Source organism: Vigna umbellata, chromosome 5 (genome assembly GCF_029865625.1).
Source record: "Vigna umbellata cultivar VRB3 chromosome 5, Vumbellata_1.0, whole genome shotgun sequence".
NCBI lineage: Eukaryota > Viridiplantae > Streptophyta > Magnoliopsida > Fabales > Fabaceae > Vigna > Vigna umbellata.
In genome coordinates, this window is record NC_142169.1 from 39,597,355 (window position 1) to 39,618,435 (window position 21,081).

The 21,081-nt window shown below is 36.6% G+C and overlaps 1 protein-coding gene across 1 annotated transcript; it reads right to left on the reverse strand.

The window, feature by feature from the left end:
• Nucleotides 1–11,678: 11,678 nt before the first annotated feature.
• LOC124844813 (protein JASON) lies at nt 11,679–15,954 on the reverse strand. Its single transcript, XM_047321821.2, has 7 exons — nt 15,649–15,954; nt 15,390–15,438; nt 15,235–15,305; nt 13,699–13,838; nt 12,395–13,160; nt 12,226–12,308; nt 11,679–12,085 (listed from the first exon to the last, which is right to left on the reverse strand). The coding sequence occupies exons 1-7, from the start codon at nt 15,742–15,744 to the stop codon at nt 11,977–11,979; spliced, it is 1,314 nt and encodes a 437-aa protein (XP_047177777.1). The 5' UTR covers nt 15,745–15,954; the 3' UTR covers nt 11,679–11,976.
• Nucleotides 15,955–21,081: the final 5,127 nt, after the last annotated feature.

The window sequence follows — 21,081 nt, forward strand, 5'->3', positions numbered from 1 at the left end:
TTCCAATTCAAAGAAGTTTACTAGAACACCAAACGGTCGAGAACCGTTTAATGTCTGACACACGTTATCATAGGGAAGTTGATATTCAAGTTTCACTTACATTCTCTCGTTCCTAAGCATGTATATTTCGTATTCATACGTATCACTCATATCATACATTTCAACCAACATATATCATATTCATTCAGTAAAGCAACGTTCGACCATGCATACTCAATCGACATACATCTCATACATTCAGTTCATATCATGTTTACATACAACATACAAGTATAAATTAAATTACTAAGCTTCCCTTACCTGGATAGCAGTGTACGTCAAATAGTATAACTTGGACTTGCCTAAATATGGCTTTCTACCCTCCACGATCTTTCTTACGCTCTTCAACTAAGTCTAATCAAAAGAAACTCAGAGAACTCAGTTTATACCCTTGCATGCAACTGAATCTAAGTTTGCATGTAACAAGAAACGAGCGTCCAGAGTCGAGCGACTTACCGGTTACAGAACTTGGATTTGTTCGGTTCGGATTGAAGCTCACGGTGCCAGGAACGTTCCTACGGTTCTGAAACGTGATCGGAGAAGAAGGTGATGAGTTACAGTAAAGAGAAGGTGAGGGCTTCTAGAGAGAAGTTGGAGAAAACGAAAGGTTGGGTTCTGAGGAAGAAGATGAATGGTGCAGGTGAGAGAGAGAGTCTTCAAAAATTCTAGTTGTGTTAAACTCACGTTCGTTCGAACGAACGTCTCCCAAGTTGACACCTGCACACCAACTCTGAAATGGGAAGCTCCTCCCGCGACAGGTTGCGTGTGTGCATGCAGTGTTTGGTACGTTTTTAATGTTTCAGAGAAATGATGGGCGCGGCTTTTCCGTGTACGACAGAGAGGGAGGGGATCAGATTAGGTAGTGGGTTTTAATTGTCTGAGTAGTGACGTGGACTGCACTGCAGGTAGGTTTTAATGCTTTTAAATTTGATTTGACTTAAGTTGCAGTGTTAATTATCTAGGGTCTCACATTCTCCCTATCTACAAAAATATTCGTCCTCGAAAATTAAAAATTTTACCCGTAAACAAGTGTGGATACAAGTCCCTCATAGCATTCTCCACTTCCCACGTTGAATCACCAGTCTTCGCGTCCCACACCATCTTGACTAGACGAACGTCCTTTCCTTGATATAGCTTGGTGCGGCTGTCTTCCACACGTACTGGTCGCAACTCTAGTGTTCAGTCGTGGCGTAGAGGAACGTCTTCCAATTCCAAGATATGAGAAGGGTTGGCTATTATTTCTGGAGTTGGGAAACGTGGAACACTGGATGTAGATTTGATAGTTGAACGACATTGCTATCTCGTACGCAACTGACTCGACTTTCCTTAATATTTGGTAAGACTAAACGAATTTGGGAAACAGTTTCTTAAGACGACAGCTTTAGCAAATTTTTCAACGTTGACGGGTTTCAACAAAAATTAACGGTTACATTTGGGTAATGGCTGACTGGTCATGGGTAGATAGTAGCTTCAGAAGAATTCTGAAATAAGGAAAAGATTGATAACATTTAAACAAAGAGATAAAGGTTTTGAAGGGTTAACCGATCGGTAACATAAGTACCGAACGGGAGAAATTACTATTTGGAAGAGTCACAAGTCTTCCAAGCGGAAAAATTTTAATATGGAAGTTTCTCACTTATTTGATTAGAGTGTGACACAGAGAAACAGAAGAAATCAGAAAAATGGAGGAGAGAAAACACATAACGAGTAATATGAATATCAAGGAAAAATTATTATTGAAAACTAAGACAGTTACAATATTTATATAGCTAATCCAAGTGAAGGACAAAAATGACGAACGTTAGATAAATAATGAAAAATAAAGAACGAACGATAAAGAATGAACGAAATGAAAAGAGCGAATGATAAGGAACAAATCAATAAGGAACGAACGAAAAGGATCAAACGATAAGGAACGAATGAATTCGAGCAGTCAAAAGACACGAACGTTCGTTCATAATCGAACGATAAAGAACTATCGAAACCTAGTAGCCCAAAAGATTTGAACGTTCGTTCATAACCGAACGCTCAAAGGGAGAGAATGTTTGGCCATAATTGATCAGACAAAACCAAACGATTTACAACAAGAAACTAAATAAATATAATTTGAAGTAGAGTATCAAATATTTTAGGTTTAGAGTAGGTAATGAATTTCTTGGTTAGCGTAGAAAAAGAAGAATTCTTAGAGATCGATTACTAGGATTTTCTTCTTTATCTATACTAAAGATAATTCTTATCTCTGACCCCTATTTGATTCAAAATGCGTGCACACGTATAAGTCTTTTAAATTTTTGGCTTGTCCTATCCGCCTGGCCGTTAGTCTGGGATAATAAGTTGAACGAATTTTCAACTGGTTGTCCACCTCTTCGCAATGGACGTCAAAATTGAGAGGTAGGTGAGTATCCCCATCCAAATCATTACAATACAGCGTTCCTAGCCACCGAACCACTTCCTCGTTGTAGTGTTGACTCAATCCTTATAATTTACTTCTCAATTAATAATCACCACGCTTCCGCTGCACCACTCTGATTCATCCTTAGCAAGATTTGCATGTACTTAAATCAGAACGCGCGGCTCTGAACTACTTCAGCTAGTCCTTCTTCAGATCCGCCAACTCAGTTGAAACTTGTCCCATAAGGAAGGGACACCATCCTCATGCTGAAGAGATAACTCAAAAGTACTCTTTATGAAACACGTCCCAAACGCCCCTCATTGTCGTTCAATGTATACCACTTGATGCCGAACGGTTCATACCACAAGAAAAAGATGAGCAAGTTACATGCTATCTACTAGGAATAACTTCCAAGTGAGATAACGCCAAAAAGTAACACGCTCACCTCGATATTACGGAACATCTAACTTACGGATATAGAAAAGAACGAGAGTTTTGTACCGAACGCCAAATCAATTGGTTTGAAACGTCAAAAGTATCAAACCGAACGATAAATCCCTTTGTAACGAATCGGTCAAGAATGGAAGTAAGAAAGAGATAGTAACAACTCACGCACTGAGGATTTGTATTCCACTGATCTTCAATTAGCTTTACAAGTACAAAGATTTAGTATTTTTAAAACTGAAAAGCAACCATCAAGGACAGTTAAACAAAACTGTTTGGTCGAACAAAAATATCAGACGCTCGTCTTGACTTCGAACATTACTACCTATAACTCTGACATTCGGCTTTTTACTCTAAGATCTACCATCTTCCTTTGGTCGAGATCTCCCAGCAAGTAGCGATCGTGAACTAACTTTTCTGCTCAGTAAGCATTCTTGTTCGCGATAACTCTTCATTATAACCCGTTTACACTACCTGCATCCCTCCATGTTAGGATCGACCGTCCACAGATGATGTCCTCCGCAGTTTAAAACAACTTACTAACCTTGTTGTCCTGAAATACCGAACGGTACAAATGATTGAAAAAATCTTCCTAGAACCGTATCTCCATACACCTTCGTCCTCCGTCTCTTAGTGATTGCATCTGCTGACTTTCTACTTCCGCCTTCTGTAAATACGCTCGCTATATCAATCAAAACTGGAAACTTCTGAGTACACGTACTCTTGATCATCAACTTAACCTCACTCCTTACTCGTTCGCAAACTTTCTACACTGCCCTTCTTTATCCATTTTCTCAGTATGAGACCTCATAATATGTTTAAATCGATCGGCATATCCGTACAACGTCAAGTTCCCTTGGACCCATTCCAGAAACTCCATTTTCCTTCGCAACCGAACGTTGTTGGGAAAAATCTAAGTAAAGCTTTTGCTTAACTAATTCCTATGAGAGAAATGTACCATTACTCCACCAATGATTTGTTCCCCAGTCATCAAATACCCTGAATGATTAAACTGGCTCTCGTTAAGACACTTCTTAGTATTGGTGATTCTCTCCACACCTTTGAACCACTGGTCGTCCTTATCCAGACTGCACTTCCCACTGTACTCAACCGGGATGAACTAGCAAAGAATCTTCTAAGCTCCACTCTTGGTGATGAAGAGTATAAGAAAGATACGCCTCAGCTGTAGTTCCATTCTCAATTATCAAATGCACATGTTGCTGCGGGGACTTCTCTGCTGAAACCCGAGCGCTTCCCAAATGCTAAAGGCCTGAACTAAAGCGACGTCCTGTTGCTGCATATCTGTGATTCTTCATTCCATCAATGTCGTGGGGTTAAGCGCATCCATAATCGCAGATGAGAGAGAAAGAGACCTAAATGTCCTCTTCCAATCATACAGGAAGAAATAACCATCGGTCTAATTCAAGGAAACAATGATACTATCAAAACCTAACGCTGACTACAGCTAGAAGCCAAATCAGCTTATTCAATGAGACAGTGCATGATCGGACGGTTCAATTAATAGAACGTTCGGTCACTAGCAAGTCAGCACGAGACCATACGGTCAACAGGAAACCAAACTATACTAACGAACGTTGAGCACACAGCAAAAACATGGTGTACTCATAACCTACAGTGTCCTTTAAGAGAACAAAACTGCTCTGATACCACTAATGTAACATCCCAAAATATAGTGATAACCATAATCAGAATTAATTACATTAATCATTAAAACAGTGCAGTCTTTACAAAAAGATACGAGGTCCAAAACGTCGAACGGTTTAAAATACAAAATGTAATGTAGCCGACGGTATCCAAATTCTAAGACTAAACAAAATACTAAGGCTACCACATGTCGAGCACTCTAGGGCTCGACCTTAATCCCTACTTCAACCGGTTCAACATCTTCCGAAATTTCTTCTGCCAGCGCCTCTTCCAGCAGCTCACTTCCATCTGCTCCCATCCACATGGATGATCATCGCAAGGACAAGACGGACGTACAAAGACAATCGACAATACAAAGAAGAGAACACAGGGTAAGCTTATGTAATTTAATTCATACATTCAAGTATCAATTCAATCCAGTCAAACATACCAGAATGATTCAACATAAATAAATAAACAAATATCCAACAACTATTTCTAGACGGACCGTCCGGACTGTATGATCTGTGTAGCTACAGGCGTCCTTGCACCCGAGTGGTGTAGTAACTGGGATACACTCAACAGCTGCCACTCGAGGTTAGTCCGTTCTTACGTCGCCCATGTTAACTTATGGACTAAGGACCTCCTGCCATTCCCACACATGAACCACTCTCCTCTAAGTGAAGACGAGTGTCACGGAATATCAGGATGGACCAAGCCAGCATTAGCATGCCCACAGTCATACTTTACCAAATTCCACATTCAACATATGTGAGTCGTTCCTCCCTGGAACGCTCGTACAACATTCATAAACGTTTAATCATCCCATAAAATGTTCATCATTCAAAATCTTTCACTTTTATTTTCATTTTTGTCTTTCAGTCCGAGTATGTAAATAATTAAACTTTCAGCCCTCTTTATAACGAGGACAACCGTGAGGAACGAGACTGAAGAATTTACCCCGTTCCAGAATAAAGTAATACTGACTACCAGATAGATGAACGACCTGTATTAACACGGTGCTCGACACTGTCGGTCGACACAGATGAATGATCTGTATTACAAGGGGGTTCGACACTGTCGGTCGACACAGATGAATGATCTGTATTTCAAGGGGGTTCGACACTGCTGGTCGACACAGATGAATGTTCTGTATTACAAGGGGGTTCGACACTGTCGGTCGACACAGATGAATGATTTGAATTACAAGGGTGCTCGACACTGTCGGTCGACACAGATGAATGATCTGAATTACAAGGGTGCTCGACACTGTCGGTCGACACAGATGAATGATCTGTATTACAAGGGGGTTCGACACTGCTGGTCGACACAGATGAATGTTCTGTATTACAAGGGGGTTCGACACTGTCGGTCGACACAGATGAATGATCTGAATTACAAGGGTGCTCGACACTGTCGGTCGACACAGATGAATGATTTGTATTACAAGGGGGTTCGACACTGCTGGTCGACACAGATGAATGTTCTGTATTACAAGGGGGTTCGACACTGTCGGTCGACACAGATGAATGATCTGAATTACAAGGGTGCTCTACACTGTCGGTCGACACAGATGAATGATTTGTATTACAAGGGGGTTCGACACTGCTGGTCGACACAGATGAATGTTCTGTATTACAAGGGGGTTCGACACTGTCGGTCGACACAGATGAATGATGTGAATTACAAGGGTGCTCGACACTGTCGGTCGACACAGATGAATGATCTGTATTACAAGGATGCTCGACACTGTCGGTCGACACAGATGAATGGTATGTATTTCGAGGGTGCTCGACACTGTCGATCGACACAGATGGATGGTATGTATTTCGAGGGTGCTCGACACTGTCGATCGACACAGATGGATGATCTGTATTACAAAGATTTTTCAAGAAAAGAGTAAGAGCGCTTGGTGTAAGACCGAGCACTACCCAATACGATTACTATGTGTAAGATCGACCTTGCTCATTATGAGCTCTAAGTAAAAGACCTACATAGCTCACGCTCGACCAGAATCCTTCCCAAATGAAAGTTTTCCAATTCAAAGAAGTTTACTAGAACACCAAACGGTCGAGAACCGTTTAATGTCTGACACACGTTATCATAGGGAAGTTGATATTCAAGTTTCACTTACATTCTCTTGTTCCTAAGCATGTATATTTCGTATTCATACGTATCACTCATATCATACATTTCAACCAACATATATCATATTCATTCAGTAAAGCAACGTTCGACCATGCATACTCAATCGACATACATCTCATACATTCAGTTCATATCATGTTTACATACAACATACAAGTATAAATTAAATTACTAAGCTTCCCTTACCTGGATAGCAGTGTACGTCAAATAGTATAACTTGGACTTGCCTAAATATGGCTTTCTACCCTCCACGATCTTTCTTACGCTCTTCAACTAAGTCTAATCAAAAGAAACTCAGAGAACTCAGTTTATACCCTTGCATGCAATGAATCTAAGTTTGCATGTAACAAGAAACGAGCGTCCAGAGTCGAGCGACTTACCGGTTACAGAACTTGGATTTGTTCGGTTCGGATTGAAGCTCACGGTGCCAGGAACGTTCCTACGGTTCTGAAACGTGATCGGAGAAGAAGGTGATGAGTTACAGTAAAGAGAAGGTGAGGGCTTCTAGAGAAGTTGGAAGTTGGAGGGAAAACGAAAGGTTGGGTTCTGAGGAAGAAGATGAATGGTGCAGGTGAGAGAGAGAGTCTTCAAAAATTCTAGTTGTGTTAAACTCACGTTCGTTCGAACGAACGTCTCCCAAGTTGACACCTGCACACCAACTCTGAAATGGGAAGCTCCTCCCGCGACAGGTTGCGTGTGTGCATGCAGTGTTTGGTACGTTTTTAATGTTTCAGAGAAATGATGGGCGCGGCTTTTCCGTGTACGACAGAGAGGGAGGGGATCAGATTAGGTAGTGGGTTTTAATTGTCTGAGTAGTGACGTGGACTGCACTGCAGGTAGGTTTTAATGCTTTTAAATTTGATTTGACTTAAGTTGCAGTGTTAATTATCTAGGGTCTCACATTATCCTCCCTTGTCCTTGGCCCCATTTCATCCATAAAAGACCTTTTGATTTGAACATGCATATGTTTTGAGTGTAGATATTACAAGCTTGCCAAGTCTGTTCATTGCTTGCTTTCTTGAGTACGTTGAGTTGAAATTCATTATCCTAGGCACATGAGAGAAAGAGTGACAGTGCATTTGTGAGGTTATGTTGCTTTTGATTCACCTCTTGAGCTGATTGATTATGTTGCCATGTTTTGGAATTGCTTGAATGACTACCATGAGTATCTGTTTCCCCTCTGATTATTTGTGTGTTGGATGTTGTCTACTCCTTTTCTTTTTCCAGAATCATTGAGGATTGTGTAAATCTGCTTTGTGTCTTTGGTGTCTTTTTCTTTTTGTTTCCTAAAGATTGTGTCACTCTCTTGATGTATTTAGAATTGTTCCTTATTTTGCGTCTTGGTTTTGCCTAATAGTGCAAAAGACTAAGTGTGGTCTATTTTGATGAGTCATTATTTTCTACTATTCACTTAGCTTTGCGCACCCAATTGTATTAGTGAATTGTGCTTAATTCTTGGGAGCTTCTTCTTCTTCCTCCCCCCTTTTGGGAGGTTTAGGTTTCGCTTACTTTTTCATTTCTACCTTCATGTATTGAATCCTTTTCATTTTAAATACAATTTCATTTTAATTTTTACAGCACTGATGTCTAATGTTCTTGAATCTGAATTTTCATTCATGCATTGCCATTTCATTTCCAATACCATTTTGATATTTCGTTTGCATTTTGTGTTCTTCAGCGATTTCCAATTGTGTTTTGAAGTGTGTTTTCTGGTGTACATTTAGTTTTTGCATTAACTTTCGTTTTCTGCCATTATTTCGTCTCCTACAAGTTAGTTCTTGTTAGTAGCGTTTGATTCTGTTCGCATTTTGATTCTTCACAATTTACTGCTTCTACAATTGCTATAGACCGTTCGGTTTTAAATTAATATCGTTCGGTCTCTAACATGCTTCACTGTTAGAGACCGTTCGACTTTCTTTGCATTCAATTGTTTAGTTTTTAATCTCATTTCCATTCGGTCTTGCTTTAATACCGTTCGGGTATGTTGTGTTTTAATTCATATTCTTGCTTTGATTTCGTTCAGCCTTCGTCTTTGCTTACTTTAATACCATTCGGTCTGTTAGGACCGAACGACCCCTTGTCCTTTTCAGTTTGCTTTTATCGTTCGGTCAGTGTAGAACCGTTCGACTTTTACTTGTGCGTTTCAGTTTTACTTTTACCGTTCGGTTTGTGCTTATACCGTTCTGTTGTCTTGTGTTTTAACTCATTTCAATTGTTTTGCTTAAATATCGTTCAGTCTGAATGTTAGAACATAGTCACTTGTAGGACCGTTCGGTATTCTTGTTTTCCACATCTCTTTCAGCGTTTTTAATTATGTTTGGTTGTCTTCAATTTCCAGTTTTAATTTATTTTAATTTTTCTTGCAAAAACACTTTCAAAACCCCCTTCCCCCAATGCGTGTTTGACCTAAGTCTCAAACCACATTTGGTCCTTGAGAGACGACCTAGGAGTCACTTCCTAGTCTATACTGTATTTTAATTGTAGATCAAATTTGTATGCGGTGCGACCTCCATTAGTAAACCATCCATTGGGAACATATTCTTCGAGATTTTTCTCTAACCCGAGGAAATGCTCAATCACAATCCGAATTTCCATTGCATTTTTTTTTTAGATGAACAACAAAAGGAAAGAGCCTGATTGTGTTTTCTTTCTTTGAATTTCCAAGTAAGCGTAATATAAGTTCTATATAGAGTTTGATTTGGTTGTAAAAGCTATGTAGTTAGAAATGGTGCACTTAACGAGGTAATGTATGTCATTGAGTTTGTATTATTCATTATTTAGTATTTTTTCTTTTTCTATTTTTATTGAACAACTCCTCCTATGTCTTCTTATAGAAGCTTTAACATATTTGGTCACACTAAAGTGGTGTCTCTTGTGCCACCTCATCAAATTTTAATATGATGTTAGAATTTTAGATTAATATTTATTCCCTGTTTTATAGAAATTGTTTTCTTTTATTTTTTATTTTTACATAATGTGGTCTCAATATTTTATTAAAAAAAGTCAATGTGATCTTTTTTTTTCGTTTGATCAACCTTAACATAGTTAAGGATGATAATAGAATGATGTGGATATTTTCCCTCTTGAAGAAATATAAATATATCACTTTGTCAAATTATCACATTCTAACAATGTTCATGCAGATAAAAAAAACGACATTGACTTTTTGGAATGAATAATGAGACCACAGTGAGACCACTACGAGTAAAAAATATTAAACGAAAATATTGAACCAATATTACAAATATTGAGAGCAAAAGAGGATTGTACCTAAAATTTATGGATGTCTAAACCTAGAATCCATTGAATAAAATGACGATGAAAAGATTTCTTAAGAAAAAGTGAAGACACAAATGCATGATTTTAGCAAGTTTAATGTTATGGCTGCATAACTCATGAATTGTTGTTACATCTTGATTAAAGGTAGTAAAACAGTCTAGCTTAGCCTATTTTAGTCCAGTCCTTCACTTAATAAAAACGAGTTGAGTCAGGCTAGTCTATTACAAAAAGCGGGTTAGAAATTAGAACCTGCCCCACCACAAAGCGGGTTAGTCTACCACTTTTTTAAAAAAATATTTTAAAAATTTGTTTATATATATACTTATAAATAAATATTTAATCATATAAATATTTTCTAAGTTTTAATTGAATGATTGATATTTTTAATTGGATAAATTAAAATAATTACTACATTTATATATTAAATTAGTCTATTATAATTAATAATTGAAACTTAATTTGTAAGCGTTAAGGATTTAAATTATAATAGTAATAGTATTTCATATTTACAATTTTACAAAAATAAAATATATAAAATTTAATCTTTTTAATTAGTTATTTTATTTATTAATTTTAAAAAATTAAAAACAAACTTAGTCAACTGATCAGGAATGGATTGACTGACTTTTTATCCATCAATTTGACGAATTAGACAGGTCGGACCAAAACGGAATGGTGGGTTGAAAATTTAAACCCGATCCACCCCGTTTTGGCACGTTGACCCATAAACAATAACCTATTTTGAAAGTCCTAATCTTGTCAACTCCGAAACCATTATGTACTTTGATTTGTATTTTATATTTGTTATGGTTTAATTTAATCTCGATCTCATGTTCCTCAACTATACTAAATAAGATAGGAAAAGATTATGGTTGAATATGCATCTTTTATTTATAGAAACTCCTGATAGAGAAGGAAACAATGGAGAGACAAGATTTGCACCCTTGACATCACAAAGGTTTCTCTTGGTTCTGATGAGTTATGTGGTCGACCACAAAGACAAAAAACTGAAAAATTAAAACCCAAAGGTGTTAGGAACTCTTATATACATTGTGGGGAGCTTCCAATTAACAATATAATAACTGTATGTTTCTGTGAAATTTTGACTCACCTTTGACCTTCCAATTTGATAAGTTAGACAGGCTAAACCAAAACTAGTTTGTGATTTAAAATTCCAACTTGACACACTACATTTTGACAGGCTGGCCCATGAGCAACAATTTGACACCCCTTTCCTTGTTGTTAACTCCAGAACTACCATTCTCTCTTATGTACTTTAATTCGTTTTGGTATATGTTATGGTTTAATTTAATCTTCATCTCAAACTTCTTAACTATACTTATAAAAAAAATAAAAAAATAACTAGTTATAGCTTAATATTCATTTTTTATTTGTAGAAACTCCTTATGGAGACACGGGATTTTCACCATTGAAATCACAAAGGTTTCTCTTTCTCATGATGAGTTATTGATTGTGGTCAACCACAAGGACAAGAAATTGAATAAATAAAAACCAAGATGTGGAAACTCTTATATATACTGTGGGAGCATCCAATTAACAATATAATAACTTTTTGTTTTTGTGAAACTTCTTCACATTAAGCTGACATGTGATCATAACAAATTAATCCTATATACATTGTTTATCCTTCTTATTTAAGTCTACTTATATTTTTAATATTTATCACGAATGCTAAAATGATTAAAAAGTGTTAAGGATCAAAGAGCTCCTGTCCAAAAATTTAGTTCATGTAAATTCCAACGCTGAACTACTTAAAACATTTAACCAAAAAATGTTCATTACTAGACTCCCAATAGCCATTATTTTACGCAATGATTCCCATTACTTATATACAATACAAGTTGTGTAACGCACAACTTGATAGTTCTAATTACCACAAAATTTGAATAATCCACTGTTTGTTCCAAGCAATCATCATGTTGAACGTGGTGGATTCAGACTTTGTTTCCACAATTGCCACAATATCTCTTTAAACCAGACAAATACAGCAGGTATGGACAGTAGACACATCAGAATGACACCACGGACTGTGGATGAGTTGAAGATTGCAGCTGAGATAGTGCAGTATCACTTTCTTCGTTTTCGTCAAAAGGCATTGATTTTCCACATGCATCCTTCCTGTGAATCAAAATAAGAAATTGATAGGAAGTTATAAATCACAATTAATTATTTAAAAGAAAATAGCAAGCCTGCTATTAATTGCTCATACAAGTGAATATAGTTCAAGCAAAAAGCAAACCTTAAATAGGAATGCATACCTTTGAGTGATGACACTCTCCTCAGATAATGCCTTTTCCAACCTCTCTTCAAATGGCGTTGCATGCCAATTCACTTTCTGATCCTGAAAATCAATCAGTAAACATTAGATGCAGATGCAATATAGAGAGAGAAAAAACTCGCCTAGGAAATAATGATTACAAGTCATACTTCTTTATACTTATTGGTTGAATTTGGTATGCCGTTACCATCCCACCACTTAGGAGGAGGAGCTTGAGAATCCTCATTCTCGTTCCAGTGAGCTGCAACCATTCCAATGATAGGCCTGTCGACAGGTGATTTCCGGACATGATTATAAGCAATCTGCATTCTCCTGTTTCTCTCTTCCAGAATGACAGCCGCAGGCTTCAACCAAGAAGATAAGCTTTCCTCCACTTTACATTCATCTTCACAAGAAATTTTCTTTAACCCTTTTTCTGGTGTTAAAGTTGTAATTTCAGAACATTCAACTGATTCACTCAGCTTCCTTGAATCTTGGGTATGACCATCTTCCTCAAGTATCATCTGAGAGACTTCATCATCAGGGTTGTTAATAGGATACACAAACTGGGACTTAAGTCTAGGCCTGACATTTTGCAAGTCTTCTTTTGTTGTAGGGTAAACAGTTCCAGGAGTTTGCATCTCGTCAGATAGCTTCATTGGGGTGGGATAAGGTGATGGTTTATAGGCACTCTCATTGTTTGTGGAATCTATTTTCTTCATTTGTGGTCTGCCATAATCAGACAAGTCACAGGACGATAAATCAGCCTCACATTCAAAACGTACAGACTTGTTTCTCTTAGTGTATGTGGCTGATGGCCAAGGTGAAACAGAAGCTGTATTTTCATTCTTATCCAAACTGTAAAGACTCCCTGTTCTATTTCCTTCCGTAGAATCGAGGGAGGCACACTGACTGCTTTGTGCATTGGAGATACAGCTGTAAATTAAACGAAATTCACATACAGTAAGGTTTTATGTAATTTTCAGGTATGACCCACAACACGTGTACATTCAATGAAAATCTCAAAAAAGTTCGTTGAAAGAAATCTAAGATGAAATGAGAGATCATCATATTTTATAACAACTCTTAATAAAGAACAAAATTTAATTTCGTGAGACCGTTTAATAATAATGGCCTGCAGCGTCAGTTGACAAGGCGGCTTTCCCATTGATCTAAGAGTGAGGAACAGAATATCCACCTCCAATGAAATTGACTAAAATGTTACATGCTCACACCCATGATACAACATTCCCATTAAAAAAGTCTAAAATGGAAAAAATAAGAATCAATTTCATCATTTTTCGGAGACCCTTATTAACCGACAAATTTTCTTATATGTTTTAATGGTTCTGAGCTGCAGTTGATTCCCGTTGCCTTAAGAGTAAGGAACAGAATATCCACTATGACACGACAAAAATATTAACATTAATTACTATTCGAGCATGAAAAAGATTCAATACAAAGACACAATAACCTGCTTGGCGTTTGCTCAAAACAATTAGTTCGCTTCTCCCCTTCCTCACAACATTTTACAGGAGTTGAGGGATTGAAAGGTCGACTCTCATGGTGGACTTTCTCAAAAGCGATCCTAGCCCCAGCTTTAAGAAACTTGGCCTGCAGAACAAGTTCATCCAATCATATAAGGAAATTTTACAAAGCATATATAAAAATGCACCCATCTAATGCGACAGATAAAATACGAACAAACTTAAAGCTTCAAAAAAGTGTTTTTACACAATTCCTGTATAATGAAAACACAGTTCACTCAAGATAGACCGAATTTAACCAGTAAGAATTTAGAAATAAATTTACAGTAAAATTCTATCAAGACTCTGTTATTTTTCCGCCAGTAAGGCAGTGATCATCTTAGCAGATCTAGTGGCTAATATTACTAAGATTCATGTGCCTGAAACTGCATATATTAGCAAGTATATATAAAGGGGATAACTAGTTATATCAGGATTACATCATGAAACTAACACAATGATATTGTAACATCATTGTCAGAAAATTGTTACGTTCATCACAAATATAATCAAGAGCGTTGATCAGAAGAGAATGATCCAGTGGAAAATAACCCAACACTATCCACTATTTTTTCATTGAATAAATTCATTCTGGTTTATTGAAGAACAACAAAGCTCATGGTGCGTGGCCACAATGTTTCTTTCATTATATATAATTAGACATGACTAAAGGTTCAAAACTTCAAAATTAGTAAATCCCTTAGTAAAATATCAAGACCATAAGAAGGTTTTCATAAGTCACCTTGCTATGAAAATCTTGAAGTAGAAGAAATAAATATTGCAACGCCAATGCTTTCCAAAATACAATGGAGACTAGCAGTGCGACACACTAACCATAGTTACCAAAGGAACTATGTCAAAGCATTTCAGGCTATTCCACAAGTTAGAGCTGGCACTGCCTACCACAAACATAACTATACTGAAATCAATGTTAAACCTCATTTCACTTCAACTAAAACTACATAATTTAAAGTTTACTCCGTGGCATCAGCAATCCAATTATCCATATTAAAACCTCAATAAAAACATTGTAAAATCAATAGAAGAAACAAAGAAGTTAGGATGCAATTGGATAAAACAATTCCGTGTTTAAGTTCCTCCCAGTTCCTTCACAAAGTCGAAAATGCCAGCTTTGTCTCCTAATTCTCATCATTTTCAAATAGTTTTTAAGAATCTCTGCTTATTAAGTTATAATTTAATTGTTTATTAGGCTTTTGTGACAAATGACACTTGCTTCCTTCACCTTGTTCTCAATGCACTTCATTCATCTATAAAAAAAAATGCAATAAAGTCCCAAAAAACCACATGGTTCTCAACTAAAACAAAGTCAAACACCTCTCTTTTCCCTCACAAACATTAACAAAATGTTCGAACACTGGACAACTCCAAATTTCAAAAGACAACAAACAACAAACAAAACTAGAAAACTCATAATCACACAACAAACAATCGCAGCTATATCAACACTAACGAAAGAAACCCACCTCACAGTCACCTTTCTGAGATCGCACTTCAAAATCCTTCACATCATCACGGACAACAGAGTCTTCTCTCTCTTTTCAAAATAAAAATCACAGAATTGGTAAACACATTCAAACAGAAGAAAAACAAACAATAACAGCGCAAAATTAAAATTCACCTTCACAGAGAAACAAAGTGGATAACTGATTTCGAGAGACAGCAACATCCTGGTAGACACAGAAAAATAAAAACCTCACACATCGAAAAACAACAACAAATTAGAACTCAAACTACACAAAACTCTCACAAAATCAGAAGAATTACTCAACGACGGTTTGAGCTTTGCTTCTGCAAAGCGAACAAAGCAGCAGAAAATCGAAATCAAAAATAAAAATTACAAAATTATAAAAAACCAGTGGAGAACAGTAGTTTTTTACGTCGGGTTTGTGTTTGCCGGAACGAGAAGAAGGCACTGTGGTGGTTGTGGCGGTGGCGGAGTCGCGAGCTCTGAAGCAAGCGAAGAAGCAACCCATAGCTGAGGTTCGGGAGAAGGATCAGAAAACGAACCTCGGTGTCGAACCTAAAGAACAGCAGCAGCAACACTACTCAGAGCGTGTCATTGAAGAGGACTCGGAGCAGGTAAGGGAACGCTACATTTTTATTTTTATTATTTATTATTTTTCATTTTTATTTTTATTTTATTTCTGAAAAAAAAAAAAAAAGTGAGGTGCGAGTGCGAACTCGATTTTGAAATTTGAACTAACGAAGGGGGAGGGAATGAATGAACGCGTGCACTGTGTGATTCACACGCTTAAGGTTATGGCATGGCGAGAACTCGCTTGGATACTGAAACACGTGGCTCATGTGGCGCGTATGATGGAGTGGCGAGTGGGATAAGGTATGAGAGTGCTGAATGTTTGTGTTTTTAGTGTCTGTGTATTGAATAAGAATGTTCTTTGGAAGGAAATTGTAATCATTTTAATCAACATGGAATCTCCCAGGTAGATCTTGCTGATTGGGGTTAGTGGTAACGTAATATTAAGGGTAAAATGTAATTATAGTTATTGGTTAAAATAAATATTTTAGGAATAATATGAAATTTAAAATTTTTTCTTAACTCAATATAACTCGAATTTGTGATTCTAATTAAATAAAAAAAAACTAATTAGTCTTACCATTAATCTTGGAAGAAGTTCAAGTCTCTAACATTTAGTATAATTATAACTTTTATTAATATAAAATTTAATATTTTATATATTTTATTGTCATACATTTTATATATATATATATATATATATATATATATATATATATATATATATATATATATATATATATATATATATATATACACTGTGAGAATCAAGTAATTGGAGTAGTTAAGTGTAGGCTGGGACGAGCGTTTATTATTAAAATAAGTTTGATATATAAATCAAATTTTCAAAAGCTTCGTTCATTTTCTCTGATACATTTATCTCAAAACTTCTATTCTCTTTTTTTCTCCTTCTCTCTAAAGTTCTTCAATCTCACTTCATCTGACCGTGTATAAGTAATATGGAAGACAAGAGCTTTTTGTTTCACCGATAGGTGTAGTGATTAGAGCTAGTAAGTTTCATTCCTTTAATTATTGTGAATTTCTGGAATTTCTGGCACATGCAAGTAAACTTTGTTGTTTACATGTGTTCATCAGTGATGAAGAGAATAAAAGGATGATAAGAAGCATGGCTAAAGGAAATCATTTTAGTTCTTGTCTTCTTTACACATTTGTAAAAAAAAGTAGAATAGGTTCATAGGCGTGTATTTTCCTCCTTATTTTCTTTTTGTTAGTTCTAGTTGAATAAATGCTTATAAACCATTATTTTCCTTTTAGCACAAGCAATGTGGGACTTCCCATGGCTTGGTCTTAAAAGAAAAGAAGAGAAAGTAGGTGTCTTAGCTTGTAGCGCAAGGTAGCATAGCTAGTTTTCATTTTTTGAACTTTAGGAGAACAAGGTAGCTTACATACCCTTTTCGAATAAGAGAACTAAGCAATGTGAGACTCCAAGCACCTAAGGGATGTGCTAAAGCTGCATGGCCAGACCTTGGAGCCTTCCAAGTCCCACATTGCTTGAAACTCTTCACCAAACTCACTCCAAAAGCTATATAAGAAGCCTAGGGGGTCTCCTTTGTACTTACCTTCGAAATCAATGAAATTTTGAGTTGAATTGCAATCTTGCATTCTTCTTAGAGATAGTTTTATGTCTCTTTAGTCCAATTTGGCAGACCTTATCTTGATGTAAAGTCAAGTGGCGGTCCTTCCTCGATACTTATCTTGGAGTCCTCTCTCAAGTGGTGTGTCATCCAGTCATAAGTTTCCTTTATCTTTCTCTTATCCACTTTTATTTTCCATTCATTCTTTCAATTGTCATTAGTATACTTCTCTCTAGGCATGCACTTCCATATCATAAGGGAAGCTAGTTAATTTAATTATTTTGTTGATGAAGTATAAAAACATTGTTTGATGATTTTGCATGTGGGTGAAATTGAATGTTTGGGTGTTCGACTTTGGTTGTTTAACATGTTAAATACTGTGATTGTTGAGTTGTAGATTATACATACTTTGGAGTGAATTCTAGGTTGAGAAAAATATTCAGTTTTGGTAAATTCTAGTGTGTATTTCATTCTGTAGAAGTTTTGCAGAATTATGCAGAAAATCGAGCATTCGTTGTTGACCGCTCGGTCAGGTTCAGGTACTTGGTAGGTAGTATTCAGTTTCGTAGTAGTATTCGGTCTTAGAGTTGCTCGGTTTCGTGCTGACGTTCGTTTTCGGCCTTGCCAATATTCGGTTTGCTATTAGCGTTCGTTAATGGTCGTACTCGGTTCTGTATTATCGTTCAATTTAGTAGTGCTAGATTTCTTATAAGCATTAGGTTTTGTATTCCTGTTTGGTCTTAGTAGTGTTCGGTTTGGTATTCGTGTTTGGTCTTAGAAGTACTTGATGTTGTATTAGTGTTCGGTCTGAGTAGGACTCATGTGTTATTTTAACGTTTGGTTTTAGTAGTATTCGGTTTAGTCATAACGTTCGGTTTCATACTAGTATTTGGTTTAGCTAGAGTTCGGTCTTGTACTGGTGGTCGATTGTTCTAGCGTTCGGCCCTTCAACTGCTTTAGGCGCTTGTTCGAGCATTGCTCGTTAAAGGACTGTTTCAATCATGATCAAGTGTTGTGAGGGTTTTACCGTTCGGTCTTATGCATTGGTTAGGTTGAGTTTTCCCGTTCGGTCGTACTCAAAGGTTGTGTTGTCTGTTTGGTTTTGTTCTATGAAATCTTATTTGGTCTTTAACTGTTGATTTCATTGCTTGGTTCAGATTGATTATTAGAGTTGTATTGATATATCTTGTATGATAAATTTGTATTAATATTCAAATAAAGTATGATGTTTCAACTGGTATGAAAGAGAATTCCAAGGAGAAATGTCTTAGTGATCGGTTAAGCAAGGTGGTGGTATAGTATGAATATGGATAGCGAAATCTATGACGTTCATCCTGACATTCTAATGATTACCAAGTCTCAAGTAAAGATGGGTAAGTCATGTCGTAAGAATAGTAGGAGGCCCTAGCCGAGCGGGGGTCCTACGGTGAGTGATAACGGGTTAACCTCGTGTGGCAGCTGATGGGTTTCCAATTACTACACCCACGAGTGCACGAACGACCAAAGCTACATATTCATAGTAGTCCGGACGGTCGTTTAAAGTGGTCGGTCAATATGTGTTATATGTTTTTCTCTACTTGAGTTTAATTATTTTATCTATTCGGTGTGTTTGGATTGTATGTTCACATAACTATTAAATTACATTAGCTTACCCTTCTTTTTTGTTTTGTTATGTTGACCGTTCGGGATTTCTTATGTGCAATGATCATCCGGTGGATGTGAGCATAGGATTGTGAGGTTTCGGTGGAACAAGCGCTGGAAGGAGAGGACCCAGCGGTTTAGACTAGGATCGATCGGTCACGTGGAGATTTTGTTTGGACCGATCGGTTGTGTTCATAGTCTTGTTTCTTAGGCTTAATTTTGTAAAGTTTTAATTTTATAGTTATTTTGGGATAACTGGACGGTTAATACTTTATTACTTAGTAAATGACTGATCTATTGTATCATATTATGTGATGATTCTATTATATAGTTATACTATATTTTTGGGATGTTATATATATATATATATATATATATATATATATATATATATTATTTATTTATTATATTTCATATGGAAAAATTGTAATTAAAAGTTGCACATGATAAATTTTCTATTTTAATTATTAAATTTAATAAATCAATACATTATGTTTATTATCAAAATAATTAATTTTGTATAAGAACATTTATTTTTTTAATTATCAAATATTTCAGTGTTACATTTGTATCTATACATTATGATGCAGTTGGCTCCTGCGAGGAATGCAATCTAAGAGATAAAGTAAAATAATAATTCTAAATTATAAAATTAATAATTAAATTATAACGGAATTAAGTATATTTAAAAGTATGTAAAAGTAATTATAATTAGGATTAAACTCTCGGATGGTCCTCATGTTTGTATGGGAATCTCAGTTAGGTTTTCATATTTTCAACTGTCTCAATTGGGTCATAATATTTGTAAAATTGAGCCAATTGGGTCCAAATATTTGAAAAATTGAGTCAACTAAGCCTGGTCCGTTAAATCTTCACAGACGGTGTTAAATGAGGCTGATGTGTTGCTTGCTGATCTCAAAGTGTTTGATTACATGTAATTTTTATTTAATTTAAGCCATTATGACATGGCAAAGGGTTTTACTAATTTTCAGATTAGGAATTTACTTATCTTCAAATTAAGTCAAAAACTGAATAAGTCCAAAGGTCCACCATCGTTGCCACCACCGGCAGTCACCATTTTCACCATTACGCCTAAACCCTCTTCAACCCCAATCTTCAATCAGTCCTTGCATCATCCAAAAATAACTTCGAACCACCAAATATCAGATCCCTTCCTCAGATGAACAATCCCAAATATCCCCAATCACAGTGATAAGCCGGAGGACGAAAACCATAGTCCCCATAGAGACATTGTCGTTGAGACGCCCACTGGCCCAAAAGATCCACTCCAAAACGCAACTACCAACGCTAACGACAATCGGCTCCGTCATGTCAGTGGTGACACTCAAATCGTCGTGGTCCACCGCTCCATCTCCTTCTCCGCCCTCATTTCGCGTCGGCTCCCAATTCTTCACCCTCACATACCGCAACGATGAATGCTACCTCGAGGAGCATTACTTTTCCATGCTTTTGTCCATGGCAGATCCTGATGGCTGCCCCAAATACACACTCACCAGAATTAATTGGACCGACACCGTCAACGGTCACCCTTATACTTATTGTCATCTTTAAGAATTGAAATTTCAAGCAAGGTACGTTTTTTTTTCTTTCCTCGTGTTATTTTATTTTATTATAGTCAAAATGATTGGAGGGTGGGTGTTTCCATCTTCAGCTTTATATATTGGAATCTGGATTTTGATGCTTGTGTTATGTGTTTTTCTTTGAATGATGATATTTCTAGGGGTTTAAAGTTAGGAATTACTTTTTCTGAATTTTCAATGCACAAAATGAAGGAGGAAGAATTTAACCAGAATCAGCTTGATCGATTATGCCGTTGACCTCATTTGGAGACTCACTACTGCATCCCCCTCCCAAAAAATCTAATTTCAAATAACCCCATCAAATAGATATAAATCGACTCCAAAAAGCGTCGACTTTTCTGACTCAAAAAAACCACAAATTCATTTTGTTTTCTTTTGTGTTTGGCATCCAGGTTTTGACAAGGAAAACCCACTTAAGTCATTGTTCAGTGAAAGGCC